The sequence below is a fragment of the Oncorhynchus gorbuscha genome, linkage group LG15 (assembly GCF_021184085.1).
Source record: "Oncorhynchus gorbuscha isolate QuinsamMale2020 ecotype Even-year linkage group LG15, OgorEven_v1.0, whole genome shotgun sequence".
Lineage (NCBI taxonomy): Eukaryota > Metazoa > Chordata > Actinopteri > Salmoniformes > Salmonidae > Oncorhynchus > Oncorhynchus gorbuscha.
In genome coordinates, this window is record NC_060187.1 from 83,701,443 (window position 1) to 83,716,019 (window position 14,577).

At 42.7% G+C, this 14,577-nt stretch overlaps 1 protein-coding gene across 4 annotated transcripts in view; it reads right to left on the reverse strand.

Moving 5' to 3' along the window:
* LOC123998260 (nuclear receptor ROR-alpha A-like) overlaps window positions 1-14,577 on the reverse strand; it is a 36,997-nt gene that overhangs the window by 14,632 nt on the left and 7,788 nt on the right. The window contains exon 1 of one of the 4 annotated variants that reach the window (XM_046303310.1): window positions 12,666-13,696. The exons of 2 other annotated variants lie outside the window; for them this stretch is intronic. In XM_046303310.1, the coding sequence (XP_046159266.1) occupies window positions 12,666-12,843 (178 nt within the window). In that variant the 5' untranslated portion in view covers window positions 12,844-13,696. Of the gene's footprint in view, window positions 1-12,665; window positions 13,697-14,577 lie in introns of those variants that run through there. One more of the 4 variants, XM_046303309.1, reaches the window with a different exon arrangement.

Genomic DNA, 14,577 nt, shown 5'->3' on the forward strand with positions numbered 1-14,577 from the left:
GTGTTCTCGGGCGGATAGATATTCTGTACCATTCGGCCATCAGATTTGTCACAGTGCTCCTCATATAACACATCACTGCACTCTAAACTCTTCTGTAAACTGGTCATCTCTGTATACCCGTCGCAAGATCCACTGGTTGATGCTTATTTATAAAACCCTCTTAGGCCTCACTCCCCCCTATCTGAAATATATACTGCAGCCCTCATCCTCCTCATACAACACCCGTTCTGTCAGTCACATTCTGTTAAAGGTCCCCAAAGCACACACATCCCTGGGTTGCTCCTCTCTTCAGTTCGCTGCAGCTAGCGACTGGAACGAGCTGCAACAAACACTCAAACTGGACAGTTTTATCTCAATCTCTTCATTCAAAGACTCAGTCATGGACTCTTACTGACAGTTGTGGCTGCTTTGTATGATGTATTGTTGTCTCTACCTCCTTGCCCTTTGTGCTGTTGTCTGGGCCCAATAACATTTGTACTATGTTTTTTATTTTTATTTGATTTATTTCACCTTTATTTAACCAGGTAGGCTAGTTGAGAACAAGTTCTCATTTACAACTGCGACCTGGTCAAGATAAAGCATAGCAGTGTGAACAGACAACAACACAGACTTACACATGGAGTAAACAATAAACAATAAACAAGTCAATAACATAGTAGAAAGATTTTTTTTATATATATATACATTGTGTGCAAAAGGCATGAGGAGGTAGGCAATAAATAGGCCATAGGAGTGAATAATTACAATTTAGCAGATTAACACTGGAGTGATAAATGATCAGATGGTCGTGTGCAGGTAGAGATACTGGTGTGCATAAGAGCAGAAAGGTAAATAAATATAAACAGTATGGGGATGAGGTAGGTAAAATTGGGTGGGCTATTTACCGATGGACTATGTACAGCTGCAGCGATCGGTTAGGTGCTCAGATAGCAGATGTTTAAAGTTGGTGAGGGAGATAAGTCTCCAACTTCAGGTATTTCAAATAAAGTAAAATCAAATTGTATTTGTCACATACACATGGTTAGCAGATGTTAATTCGAGTGTAGCGAAATGCTTGTGCTTCTAGTTCCGACAATGCAGTAATAACCAACGAGTTACTTTCCCCCTTCTGATGACCAGGTGGCGAATCGCATCTCTGCATGTCTGGCAGACATATCAGTGTGGATGACGGATCACCACCTCAAGCTGAACTTCGGCAAGACGGAGCTGCTCTTCCTCCCGGGGAAGGACTGCCCGTTCCATGATCTCGCCATCACGGTTGACAACTCCATTGTGTCCTCCTCCCAGAGCGCTAAGAACCTTGGCGTGATCCTGGACAACAAACTGTCGTTCTCAACTAACATCAAGGCGGTGGCCCGTTCCTGTAGGTTCATGCTCTACAACATCCGCAGAGTACGACCCTGCCTCACACAGGAAGCGGCGCAGGTCCTAATCCAGGCACTTGTCATCTCCCGTCTGGATTACTGCAACTCGCTGTTGGCTGGGCTCCCTGCCTGTGCCATTAAACCCCTACAACTCATCCAGAACGCCGCAGCCCGTCTAGTGTTCAACCTTCCCAAGTTCTCTCACGTCACCCCGCTCCTCCGCTCTCTCCACTGGCTTCCAGTTGAAGCTCGCATCCGCTACAAGACCATGGTGCTTGCCTACAGAGCTGTGAGGGGAACGGCACCTCAGTACCTCCAGGCTCTGATCAGGCCCTACACCCAAATAAGGGCACTGCGTTCATCCACCTCTGGCCTGCTCGCCTCCCTACCACTGAGGAAGTACAGTTCCCGCTCAGCTCAGTCAAAACTGTTCGCTGCTCTGGCTCCCCAATGGTGGAACAAACTCCCTCACGACGCCAGGACAGCGGAGTCAATCACCACCTTCCGGAGACACCTGAAACCCCACCTCTTTAAGGAATACCTAGGATAGGATAAAGTAATCCTTCTCACCCCCCCTTAAAATATTTAGATGCACTATTGTAAAGTGGTTGTTCCACTGGATGTCATAAGGTGAATGCACCAATTTGTAAGTCGCTCTGGATAAGAGCGTCTGCTAAATGACTTAAATGTAAATGTAAATGTAGTAATATAGCTAATGATTCCAAAACTACTACCATATACACACAAGTGTAAAGGGATAAAGAATATGTACATAAAGATATATGAATGAGTGATGGTACAGAGCGGCATAGGCAAGATGCAGTAGATGGTATCAAGTACAGTATATACATATGAGATGAGTATGTAAACAAAGTGGCATAGTTTAAAGTGGCTAGTGATACATGTATTACATAAAGATGCAGTAGATGATATAGAGTACAGTATATACGTATACATATGAGATAAATCATGTAGGGTATGTAAACATTATATTAAGTAGCATTGTTTAAAGTGGCTAGTGATATATTTTACATCAATTCCCATCAATTCCCATTATTAAAGTGGCTGGAGTTGAGTCAGTGTGTTGGCAGCAGCCACTCAATGTTAGTGGTGGCTGTTTAACAGTCTGATGGCCTTGAGATAGAAGCTGTTTTTCAGTCTCTCGGTCCCAGCTTTGATGCACCTGTACTGACCTCGCCTTCTGGATGATAGCGGGGTGAACAGGCAGTGGCTCGGGTGGTCTTCCTGTGACATCGGGTGGTGTAGGTGTCCTGGAGGGCAGGTAGTTTGCCCCCGGTGATGTGTTGTGCTAGCTATTTTGTGTTTGTTTTGTGTTTGTTTTGTGCTGCTACCATGTTGTTGTCATGTGTTGCTGCCTTAGGTCTCTCTTTATGTAGTGTTGTGTTGTCTCTTTATGTAGTGTTGTCTCTTTATGTAGTGTTGTGTTGTCTCTTTATGTAGTGTTGTGTTGTGTTGTCTCTTTATGTAGTGTTGTGTTGTCTCTTTATGTAGTGTTGTGTTGTGTTGTCTCTTTATGTAGTGTTGTGTTGTCTCTTTATGTAGTGTTGTGTTGTCTCTTTATGTAGTGTTGTGTTGTCTCTTTATGTAGTGTTGTGTTGTGTTGTCTCTTTATGTAGTGTTGTGTTGTCTCTTTATGTAGTGTTGTGTTGTCTCTTTATGTAGTGTTGTGTTGTGTTGTCTCTTTATGTAGTGTTGTGTTGTCTCTTTATGTAGTGTTGTGTTGTCTCTTTATGTAGTGTTGTGTTGTCTCTTTATGTAGTGTTGTGTTGTCTCTTTAATAATAATAATATATGCCATTTAGCAGACGCTTTTATCCAAAGCGACTTACAGTCATGTGTGCATACATTCTACGTATGGGTGGTCCCGGGAATCGAACCCACTACCCTGGCGTTACAAGCGCCATGTTCTACCAACTGAGCTACAGAAGGCCCACTCTTTATGTAGTGTTGTGTTGTCTCTTGTTGTAACGCGTGTTTTGTCCTATATTTATTTCTTATTTTTAATCCCAGCCTCCATCCCTGAAGGAGGCCTTTTGTCGTTTGGTAGGCCGTCATTGTAAATAAAAATTTGTTCTTAACTGACTTGCCTTAAATAAAGGTTAAATAAAGGTTAAATAAAGGTTAAATAAAGGTTGAATAAAAAATATAAAAAATCATAACCCTTGACTTATTCCACATTTGGTTGTGTTACAACCTAAATTCAAAATGGATTAAATATAATTTATTTTCACACATCGACACACAATATCCCATATTGACAATGTGAAAATATGTTTTTAGAAATTCTTGCAATTTTGGGGGAAATGCAATACAGAAATATCTAATTTCTAGTTGAAGTCGGAAGTTTACATACACCTTAGCCAAATACATTTAAACTCAGTTTTTCAAACTTCATGACATTTAATCCGAGTAAAAATTCCGTCTTAGGTCAGTTAGGATCACCACTTCATTTTAAGAGTGTGAAATATCAGAATAATAGTAGAGAGAATGATTTATTTCAGCTTTAATTTCTTTCATCACATTCCCAGTGGGTCAGAAGTTTACATACACTCAATTAGTATTTGGTAGCATTGCCTTTAAATTGTTTAACTTTGGTCAAATGTTTCAGGTAGCCTTCCACAAGCTTCCCACAATAAGTTGGATGAATTTTGGCCCATTCCTCCTGACAGAGCTGGTGTAACTGAGTCAGGTTTGTAGGCCTCCTTGCTCGCACACACTTTTTCAGTTCTGCCCACATATTTTCTATAGGATTGAGGTCAAGGCTTTGTGATGGCCACTCCAATACCTTGACTTTAAGCCATTTTGCCACAACTTTGGAAGTATGCTTGGGGTCATTGTCCATTTGGAAGACCCATCTGTGACCAAGCTTTAACTTCCTGAGTGATGTCTTGAGATGTTGGCTCAATATATCCACCAAATTTTACTTGCTCATGATGCCATGTATTTTGTGAAGTGGCTGCGTGGTCCCATGGTATTTATACTTGCATACTATTATTTGTACAGATGAACGTGGTACCTTCAGGCATTTGGAAATTGCTCCCAAGGATGAACCAGACTTGTCTTGGTTGATTTCTTCTGATTTTCCCATGATGTCAAGCAAAGGCACTGAGTTTAGAGGTAGGCCTTGAAATACATACATAGGTACACCTCCAATTGACTCAAATGATGTCAATTAGCCTATCAGAAGCTTCTAAAGCCATGACATCATTTTCTGGACTTTTCCAAGCTGTTTAAAGGCACAGTCAACTTAGCGTATGTAAACTTCTGACCCACAGGAATTATTATTATACAGTGAATTATAAGTGAAATAATCTGTCTGTAAAGAATTGTTGGAAAAATTACTTGTGTCATGCACAAAGTAGATAGATGTCCTAACGGACTTGGCAAAACTATAGTTTGTTAACAAGAAATTTGTGGAGCGGTTGAAAAACGAGTTTTAATGACTGCAACCTAAGTGTATGTAAACTTCCGACTTCAACTGTAAGTATTCACACCCATGAGTCAATAATTGGAAAACCTTCCTGGTCTTTGTGGTGGAATCTGTATTTGAAATTCACTGCTCGGCTGAGGGACCTTACAGATAATTATATGTGAGGGGTACAGAGATGAGGTAGTCATTCAAAAAACATGTTAAACACTATTATTGTACACAGAGTGAGTCCATGCAACTTATTATGTGAATTGTTAAGCAAATTTGTACTCATGAACTTATTTAGGCTTGCCATAACAAATGGGTTGTATACTTGACTTAAGACACTTCAGATTTTCATTTGAATTCATTTGTAAAAATGTCTTACACTTTGACTTTATTGGGTATCGTATGTAGGACAGTGACAAAACATCTTACTTGAATCCATTTTGAATTTAGGCTGTAACACAACAACATGTGGTGTGAATACTTTCTGAAGGCCCTGTATTATACATAAAGAGAGTCAAATCAAATACAGTGAGGTTGTGATGGTTTCCACGACTACATTCATTGAGCTAATGCAGAAGGGCAGTAGAAAGCCACTATCAGAGGCTATGCAGTCTTTCACAAGGGGTTGAATATCTCTGAGCAGCGAGTGCCATTCAGCACCTTTCCATTGGCCTTCACAAGGGGTTGAATATCTCTGAGCAGCGAGTGCCATTCAGCACCTTTCCATTGGCCTTCACAAGGGGTTGAATATCTCTGAGCAGCGAGTGCCATTCAGCACCTTCCCATTGGCCTTCACAAGGGGTTGAATATCTCTGAGCAGCGAGTGCCATTCAGTACCTTTCCATTGGCCTTCACAAGGGGTTGAATATCTCTGAGCAGCGAGTGCCATTCAGCACCTTTCCATTGTCTTTGTATAAAGTCCCCTGTCAGCATTCTGCATTTTGCTCTGTAAACGGACGAAAAACCTCAACTTTCCTCCACCGGAAACACCCTGCTAAATTACACCCTCCAACATACAGATGCATGACAAAGAGAACACGGGGCATACGGTTATCCTTCGAGAGTAAGAGATTTACTTGAGATAACATTGGAACATTGTGTGAATACTTTGAAATAAAATCTCAAATCTAATCGATGGCACACTGACATGTTTCAACCAAAAATAACTTGTGTTTTTCTGTCAAAAAATGTTGGTCTAGATAACAATTACTTGTTATGATATAATTTTTATTCATATAAATATGAATAGATTTCTTATTACTGATAAGCAGTATTTGGACAAATATGACTATAAAAATATTCCAAAGGGGAATCAGAAATGTTTGTTCAATATGATCAAAGAATAAAATAGCTATAAATGTAAATGTATTTAGGGTGATTATTGATGTTGATGCTATAAATGTAAATGTATTTAGGGTGATTATTGATGCTGATGCTATAAATGTAAATGTATTTAGGGTGATTATTGATGCTTAATATTACTTACTTCTTGGTAGATTTCAACAATTTGCTATAAATTAATCAATTCCACATTTGAAAAACCTTAATATGAAACATGACAAAATATAGAAGCAAATATCATAATTAGAATGAAATGACTTTAAATGAAACATCTGAGACTAAGAAATGTATATGCTGTAAATATCAAATATGTATCCATCACACTTAACCTTAATATACTCTTAATACTTTACAATTAAAAATGTGCTATAACATATTTATAATACTAATATAACTTAATTAGTTAAAGAATCTCTGGAATTTAAGACATTTAATTTAATGTATATTTTGAAGTTTCTTGAGCTGTTTGAGACCCATTTAATGCAAGGTATTTGTTATTGGTAGGTTATTGAGCTGTTTGAGACTGATTTCATGTATTTGTTATTGGTAGGTTATTGAGCTGTTTGAGACTGATTTCATGTATTTGTTATTGGTAGGTTATTGAGCTGTTTGAGACTGATTTCATGTATTTGTTATTGGTAGGTTATTGAGCTGTTTGAGACTGATTTCATGTATTTGTTATTGGTAGGTTATTGAGCGGTGATAGCTGATGGGGGGACAGTATGCCTCAAAATGGAAGTTGTGCATCACCCAGATGGGTGCTATATTGAAAGTGGATGTGGATGCTATACAATTGAAAGCGCTTTGAGAGATAGTGTAAAACAACATTTTTATGCAAGATAATCCTAGATAAATAACACTATTTTTTACAGTATTGCCATGAGAATTCTCTATGTGACAAGCTTGAAGACTACATCTTAAAATAAATTATACGCATCACACTGAATTTGTTTTGAGTGGAGCCTCTGAATAGTTATTTTGGAAAGTGCCATTTGTGAGTAATACCATGCTGTCTGGTCAGAAGAACTGTGGCTCTCGTAAGTTAAAAAAAAACGGAAATATTCACAATCAATAACAAAAGCAGCTTACGTATTTCAACATAAGCATTTTAGAAAGGCTGTTTTGAACCCCAGACTGAGTCCAAGGGGAACAATAATGAGTTGTGAGGTAAACCAAGTAATGTTGATGGGTGTGTGACCGTGTGACTGTGTGACTGCTCTCTTTCATTTGTCATGTTTGGAGGTGAATGTGTTACTTCAGATTTTGGTATCAACTCTTTGAAGTAAAGTGAGGTGCTTTGGAAGTGTGTATGTGTGTGCAGCTGTCTGTACGCCCAAAAGCGTAAGGAAAGTCTTTTGAAGTAAGAGAACATCAATCTGAACAGGAATCCCCAGAAGCATCAGCAGACTGTTTTGAATGGAGAACGCCTGAACCAAGCCTATATGGCTATGGTGGTGGGCCACTCTCAGAGAAAAATGAAAGATTCAAAATGCAGAAATGTTCACTATTGTATTTAAGTAATGTCATCATTGTAAAACAGTCTACAGTTTTGTTAATTATTCTAACTGGGTTTAGGAGCAAAGGTGAAACATCTCCTTCTTTGACATTAAAATTGGAACCCAGTGTGTGTAATATTACAAATGACATCTGCAGTATGTTATATTCAGTGACAAACACACAGGAGATATATACTGAGTGTACAAAACATTCAGAACACCTTCCTAATATTGAGTTGCACCCCCTTTGCCCTCAGAACAGCCTCAATTCGTCGGGGCATGGACTCTACAAGGTGTCAAATGCATTCCACAGGGATGCTGGCCCATATTGACTATGCTACCCAAAGTTGTGCCAAGGTGTCTGGATGTCCTTTGGGTGGTGGATCATTTTTGATACATGGGAAACTGTGATGCAGTTCTTGACACAAACCGGTGCGCCAGGCACCTACTACTATACTCCGTTCAAAGGCAATTAAATATTTTAACTTGCCCATTCGCCCTCTGAATGGCACACACACAATCCATGTCTTAGAGCTTAAAACTTCTTCTTTAACCTGTCTCTTCCCCTCAATCTACACTGATAGACATGGATTTAACAAGTGACATAAGGGTTGGTAGCTTTCACCTGGTAATGTTTTGTACACTCAGTGTATATCACACTACCACATACACACACTGAGGCACCAACCACAGAGGGGCAGCTATTTGTTGTGTGTGTGTGTGTGTGTGTGTGTATTGTGTGTGTTGTGTGTGTGTGTGTGTGTGTGTGTGTGTGTGTGTGTGTGTGTGTGTGTGTGTGTGTGTGTGTGTGTGTGTGTGTGTGTGTGTGTGTGTGTGTGTGTGTGTGTGTCTACACAGTCCCTATGGTGCCATATGGATGCGTAAATAGAAACTGGTGCAGAGGATGCTCTGAGAGGACCATCTCACAACGCAGTACGGTCTCATGCCAAACTCACTATCCCTCTCTCCCCGTCTGCCTACACAGTCTCTGTTCCTCTCTCTTGTTACAGACTGTGTGAGTGGTAGTTCTCGTGTGTCACATCACATACTGTGTGAGTGGTAGTTCTCGTGTGTCACATCACATACTGTGTGAGTGGTAGTTCTCGTGTGTTACAACACAGACTGTGTGAGTGGTAGTTCTCGTGTGTCACATCACAGACTGTGTGAGTGGTAGTTCTCGTGTGTTACAACACAGACTGTGTGAGTGGTAGTTCTCGTGTGTCACATCACAGACTGTGTGAGTGGTAGTTCTCGTGTGTTACATCACAGACTGTGTGAGTGTTAGTTCTCGTGTGTTACATCACATACTGTGTGAGTGGTAGTTCTCGTGTGTTACATCACAGACTGTGTGAGTGTTAGTTCTCGTGTGTTACATCACAGACTGTGTGAGTGGTAGTTCTCGTGTGTTACATCACAGACTGTGTGAGTGTTAGTTCTCGTGTGTCACATCACATACTGTGTGAGTGGTAGTTCTCGTGTGTCACATCACAGACTGTGTGAGTGGTAGTTCTCGTGTGTTACATCACAGACTGTGTGAGTGGTAGTTCTCGTGTGTTACATCACAGACTGTGTGAGTGGTAGTTCTCGTGTGTCACATCACAGACTGTGTGAGTGGTAGTTCTCGTGTGTTACATCACAGACTGTGTGAGTGGTAGTTCTCGTGTGTCACATCACAGACTGTGTGAGTGGTAGTTCTCGTGTGTTACATCACAGACTGTGTGAGTGGTAGTTCTCGTGTGTTACATCACAGACTGTGTGAGTGGTAGTTCTCGTGTGTTACATCACAGACTGTGTGAGTGGTAGTTCTCGTGTGTCACATCACAGACTGTGTGAGTGGTAGTTCTCGTGTGTTACATCACAGACTGTGTGAGTGGTAGTTCTCGTGTGTCACATCACAGACTGTGTGAGTGGTAGTTCTCGTGTGTTACATCACAGACTGTGTGAGTGGTAGTTCTCGTGTGTTACATCACAGACTGTGTGAGTGGTAGTTCTCGTGTGTTACATCACAGACTGTGTGAGTGGTAGTTCTCGTGTGTTACATCACAGACTGTGTGAGTGGTAGTTCTCTTGTGTTACATCACAGACTGTGTGTGGTAGTTCTCTTGTGTTACATCACAGACTGTGTGAGTGGTAGTTCTCGTGTGTTACATCACATACTGTGTGAGTGGTAGTTCTCGTGTGTTACATCACATACTGTGTGAGTGGTAGTTCTCGTGTGTTACATCACAGACTGTGTGAGTGGTAGTTCTCTTGTGTTACATCACATACTGTGTGAGTGGTAGTTCTCGTGTGTTACATCACATACTGTGTGAGTGGTAGTTCTCGTGTGTTACATCACAGACTGTGTGAGTGGTAGTTCTCGTGTGTTACATCACAGACTGTGTGAGTGGTAGTTCTCGTGTGTCACATCACAGACTGTGTGAGTGGTAGTTCTCGTGTGTCACATCACAGACTGTGTGAGTGGTAGTTCTCGTGTGTCACATCACAGACTGTGTGAGTGGTAGTTCTCGTGTGTCACATCACAGACTGTGTGAGTGGTAGTTCTAGTGTGTTACATCACAGACTGTGTGAGTGGTAGTTCTAGTGTGTTACATCACAGACTGTGTGAGTGGTAGTTCTAGTGTGTTACATCACAGACTGTGTGAGTGGTAGTTCTCGTGTGTCACATCACATACTGTGTGAGTGGTAGTTCTAGTGTGTTACATCACAGACTGTGTGAGTGGTAGTTCTAGTGTGTTACATCACAGACTGTGTGAGTGGTAGTTCTAGTGTGTTACATCACAGACTGTGTGAGTGGTAGTTCTAGTGTGTTACATCACAGACTGTGTGAGTGGTAGTTCTAGTGTGTTACATCACAGACTGTGTGAGTGGTAGTTCTCGTGTGTCACATCACAGACTGTGTGAGTGGTAGTTCTCGTGTGTTACATCACAGACTGTGTGAGTGGTAGTTCTCGTGTGTTACATCACAGACTGTGTGAGTGGTAGTTCTAGTGTGTTACATCACAGACTGTGTGAGTGGTAGTTCTAGTGTGTTACATCACAGACTGTGTGAGTGGTAGTGAGAGAACATGGAAATGTGTTGCTGTAATTTAAGTCTTTGAAACATAAGCAGGTAAAATACTTAGTCATATCAGGACAGTATCCATGACCACAGTAATGACACATAAATGTCCTTGTGCCGACTTACTAACCAATGAGAGGCTTCAAAGATCCCTCATTTGGTTTCAAAACAACCTAAACAAGTAGTCATAGTTAACCATTTACATATTTAGACAAAAACGATCAAATATTTTGAAGACTGATTAGGCCCAACTTCCACCTTGACATTGTATAACTACATCACTTGTGTATTTTTACAATAAGTGATAATGCTGTGCAAGATGTTTTGAAATATATACATTATTTTCAAGAGTATTCCCAAAGTAAATGGTTACATTATATCACTTCTACAGCCCTGTAGAATCAGACGAAACAGTTCTATTCGGACTCCATTATGCTTCTAGAAGAACTAGAACAAAAATAAGCAGACACTTGGGGGGGCAGGTAGCCTAGCGGTTATGAGTTGGGGGGCAGGTAGCCTAGCGGTTATGAGTTGGGGGGCAGGTAGCCTAGCGGTTATGAGTTGGGGGCAGGTAGCCTAGCGGTTATGAGTTGGGGGGCAGGTAGCCTAGCGGTTATGAGTTGGGGGCAGGTAGCCTAGCGGTTATGAGTTGGGGGGGCAGGTAGCCTAGCGGTTATGAGTTGGGGGGGGCAGGTAGCCTAGCGGTTATGAGTTGGGGGGCAGGTAGCCTAGCGGTTATGAGTTGGGGGGGCAGGTAGCCTAGCGGTTATGAGTTGGGGGGGCAGGTAGCCTAGCGGTTATGAGTTGGGGGGCAGGTAGCCTAGCGGTTATGAGTTGGGGGGGGCAGGTAGCCTAGCGGTTATGAGTTGGGGGGCAGGTAGCCTAGCGGTTATGAGTTGGGGGGCAGGTAGCCTAGCGGTTATGAGTTGGGGGCAGGTAGCCTAGCGGTTATGAGTTGGGGGGGCAGGTAGCCTAAAGGTTATGAGTTGGGGGCAGGTAGCCTAGAGGTTATGAGTTGGGGGGCAGGTAGCCTAGCGGTTATGAGTTGGGGGGGCAGGTAACCTAGCGGTTATGAGTTGGGGGGCAGGTAGCCTAGCGGTTATGAGTTGGGGGCAGGTAGCCTAGCGGTTATGAGTTGGGGGGCAGGTAGCTTAGCGGTTATGAGTTGGGGGCAGGTAGCCTAGCGGTTATGAGTTGGGGGGCAGGTAGCCTAGCGGTTATGAGTTGGGGGCAGGTAACCTAGCGGTTATGAGTTGGGGGGGCAGGTAGCCTAGCGGTTATGAGTTGGGGGGCAGGTAGCCTAGCGGTTATGAGTTGGGGGCAGGTAGCTTAGCGGTTATGAGTTGGGGGGCAGGTAGCCTAGCGGTTATGAGTTGGGGGCAGGTAGCCTAGATGTTATGAGTTGGGGGGGCAGGTAGCCTAGATGTTATGAGTTGGGGGGGCAGGTAGCCTAGCGGTTATGAGTTGGGTTCTTAAGCGCTTGTTCAAATCCCCAAGCCCCTGAACCCCCTGAAAAAATTTGTCCCTTGAGCAAGACACTTAACCCTGATTGCTCCTGTAAGTGGCTCTGGATAAGAGCGTCTGCTAAATGACTCAAATGTAAACTTGAAGAGTAGCTACAGAGTCAAGTTGTTGGAGGTTTTGGAAAGAAACAGGACCAGGATCTGGTGAGGATGTTGGACATGCCAACAGGCTGAAACACAGTGCACTATAATCATTCTGGAAAATCTATTTACATGATCATGTTTTGAGTTTAGAAATGAATATGACTGTGAGCGGATACGTTGCTGTTGCTGTACTTGAAGAGTTGGAGGAATACGGAAGGAGAATGGGGGACGAAAAAAAGCCAAACAAACATACTTCAAATGTAGGCTACAGTACAGTATACACTCTCTCTCTCTCACACACACAGAGAAACGGTACTGTACCGAGTAACACACATTAAATCAAGGCCATCACTCCTACCTCGCATCATCTTCACTCCACTTCTCAGTCTTCTTGTCCCACTTTCACAAACTCTATTTCTCTCTCTCTTTCTTGTTGTCACCCTCAGCCTCAATTCACAATCACTGTCAAATTGTCCCTGTCTTGATCTCTCTCGCTCTCTCTCTCTTCTCTCTCCGTCTGTCCTTTCTCTTGCCATGTGACTACCTTAGTGCGCCTACAGCATGGTTAGGTCTCAGAGTCTCAGCTAGTCACTGTCTTGATCTCTCTCTCTCTCTCTCTCTCTCTTTCCTCTCTTCTCTCTCTGTCTGTCCTTTCTCTTGCTGAGTGACTATCTTAGTGCGCCTACAGCATGGTTAGGTCTCAGAGTCTCAGCTAGTCACTGTCTTGATCTCTCTCTCCTCTCTCTCTCTCTCCTCTCTTCTCTCTCTGTCTGTCCTTTCTCTTGCTGGGTGACTATCTTAGTGCGCCTACAGCATGGTTAGGTCTCAGAGTCTCAGCTAGTCACTGTCTTGATCTCTCTCTCCTCTCTTCTCTCTGTCTGTCCTTTCTCTTGCTGAGTGACTATCTTAGTGCGCCTACAGCATGGTTAGGTCTCAGAGTCTCAGCTAGTCACTGTCTTGATCTCTCTCTCTCTCCTCTCTTCTCTCTCTGTCTGTCCTTTCTCTTGCTGAGTGACTATCTTAGTGCGCCTACAGCATGGTTAGGTCTCAGAGTCTCAGCTAGTCACTGTCTTGATCTCTCTCTCTCTCTCTCTCTCTCCTCTCTTCTCTCTCTGTCTGTCCTTTCTCTTGCTGGGTGACTATCTTAGTGCGCCTACAGCATGGTTAGGTCTCAGAGTCTCAGCTAGTCACTGTCTTGATCTCTCTCTCCTCTCTTCTCTCTCTGTCTGTCCTTTCTCTTGCTGAGTGACTATCTTAGTGCGCCTACAGCATGGTTAGGTCTCAGAGTCTCAGCTAGTCACTGTCTTGATCTCTCTCTCCTCTCTTCTCTCTCTGTCTGTCCTTTCTCTTGCTGAGTGACTATCTTAGTGCGCCTACAGCATGGTTAGGCCTCAGAGTCTCCGCTAGTCACTGCTCAAGGGCTCTGTCAGTCACACAGTGCGTGTGAAAGACAGAGGGCCTTTCCCCTTTCGCTCTCTCTCTTTTCATACGGTACTTTTTTCCCATTCTTTGTTGTGCGTAACCGCCTCACCTAGTCACCCTCAAAGCCTTAACAACTCTCTGTACCCACCTGTCTATCTCCCTCAAATATACATTGATACACAAAAAGGTTTTATTGGCAAGAAAGGACATATACTGTACTTCTCTAACACGTCAAGAGGATTGGACTGTAGCCACAGCACAGAGTGACAGCCTAACTAGCAAATTGAGTATGGACTGACATCTGAAACAGCCAATAATGAGAGAGCTTTCTGATGATACACATCCCATCATCAGTATGATTATTATTCAAAGTGAAAACTAGTATCATGAAAATCGACCAGACATTTTTCAAAGTTCTCGCTACACTCAAAACTAACAGGTGTGTTGTAGTCAGGAGCAGACACAGCCCAGAAACACCACCACATGTGAAGGAGATGCTATCTGATACCATCTGCATCCAGATGCCAGAATACCAATATAGAGTTTATCTCCAAACCTAAATCCAGCAAACAGGAGAATACTGTCTACACAAAGTACCACAGGTGCATAACAGAGCTACAATATTGATGTTGGAACCACAGAGAAACCTGTGTGTGTATGTGTGTGTGTGTGTACGTGTGTGTGTACGTGTGTGTACGTGTGTGTGTGTGTACGTGTGTGTGTGTACGTGTGTGTGTGTGTGTGTGTACGTGTGTGTGTGTGTGTGTGTACGTGTGTGTATGTGTGTGTACGTGTGTGTGTGTGTACGTGTGTGTGTGTGTACGTGTGTGTGTACGTGTGTGTACGTG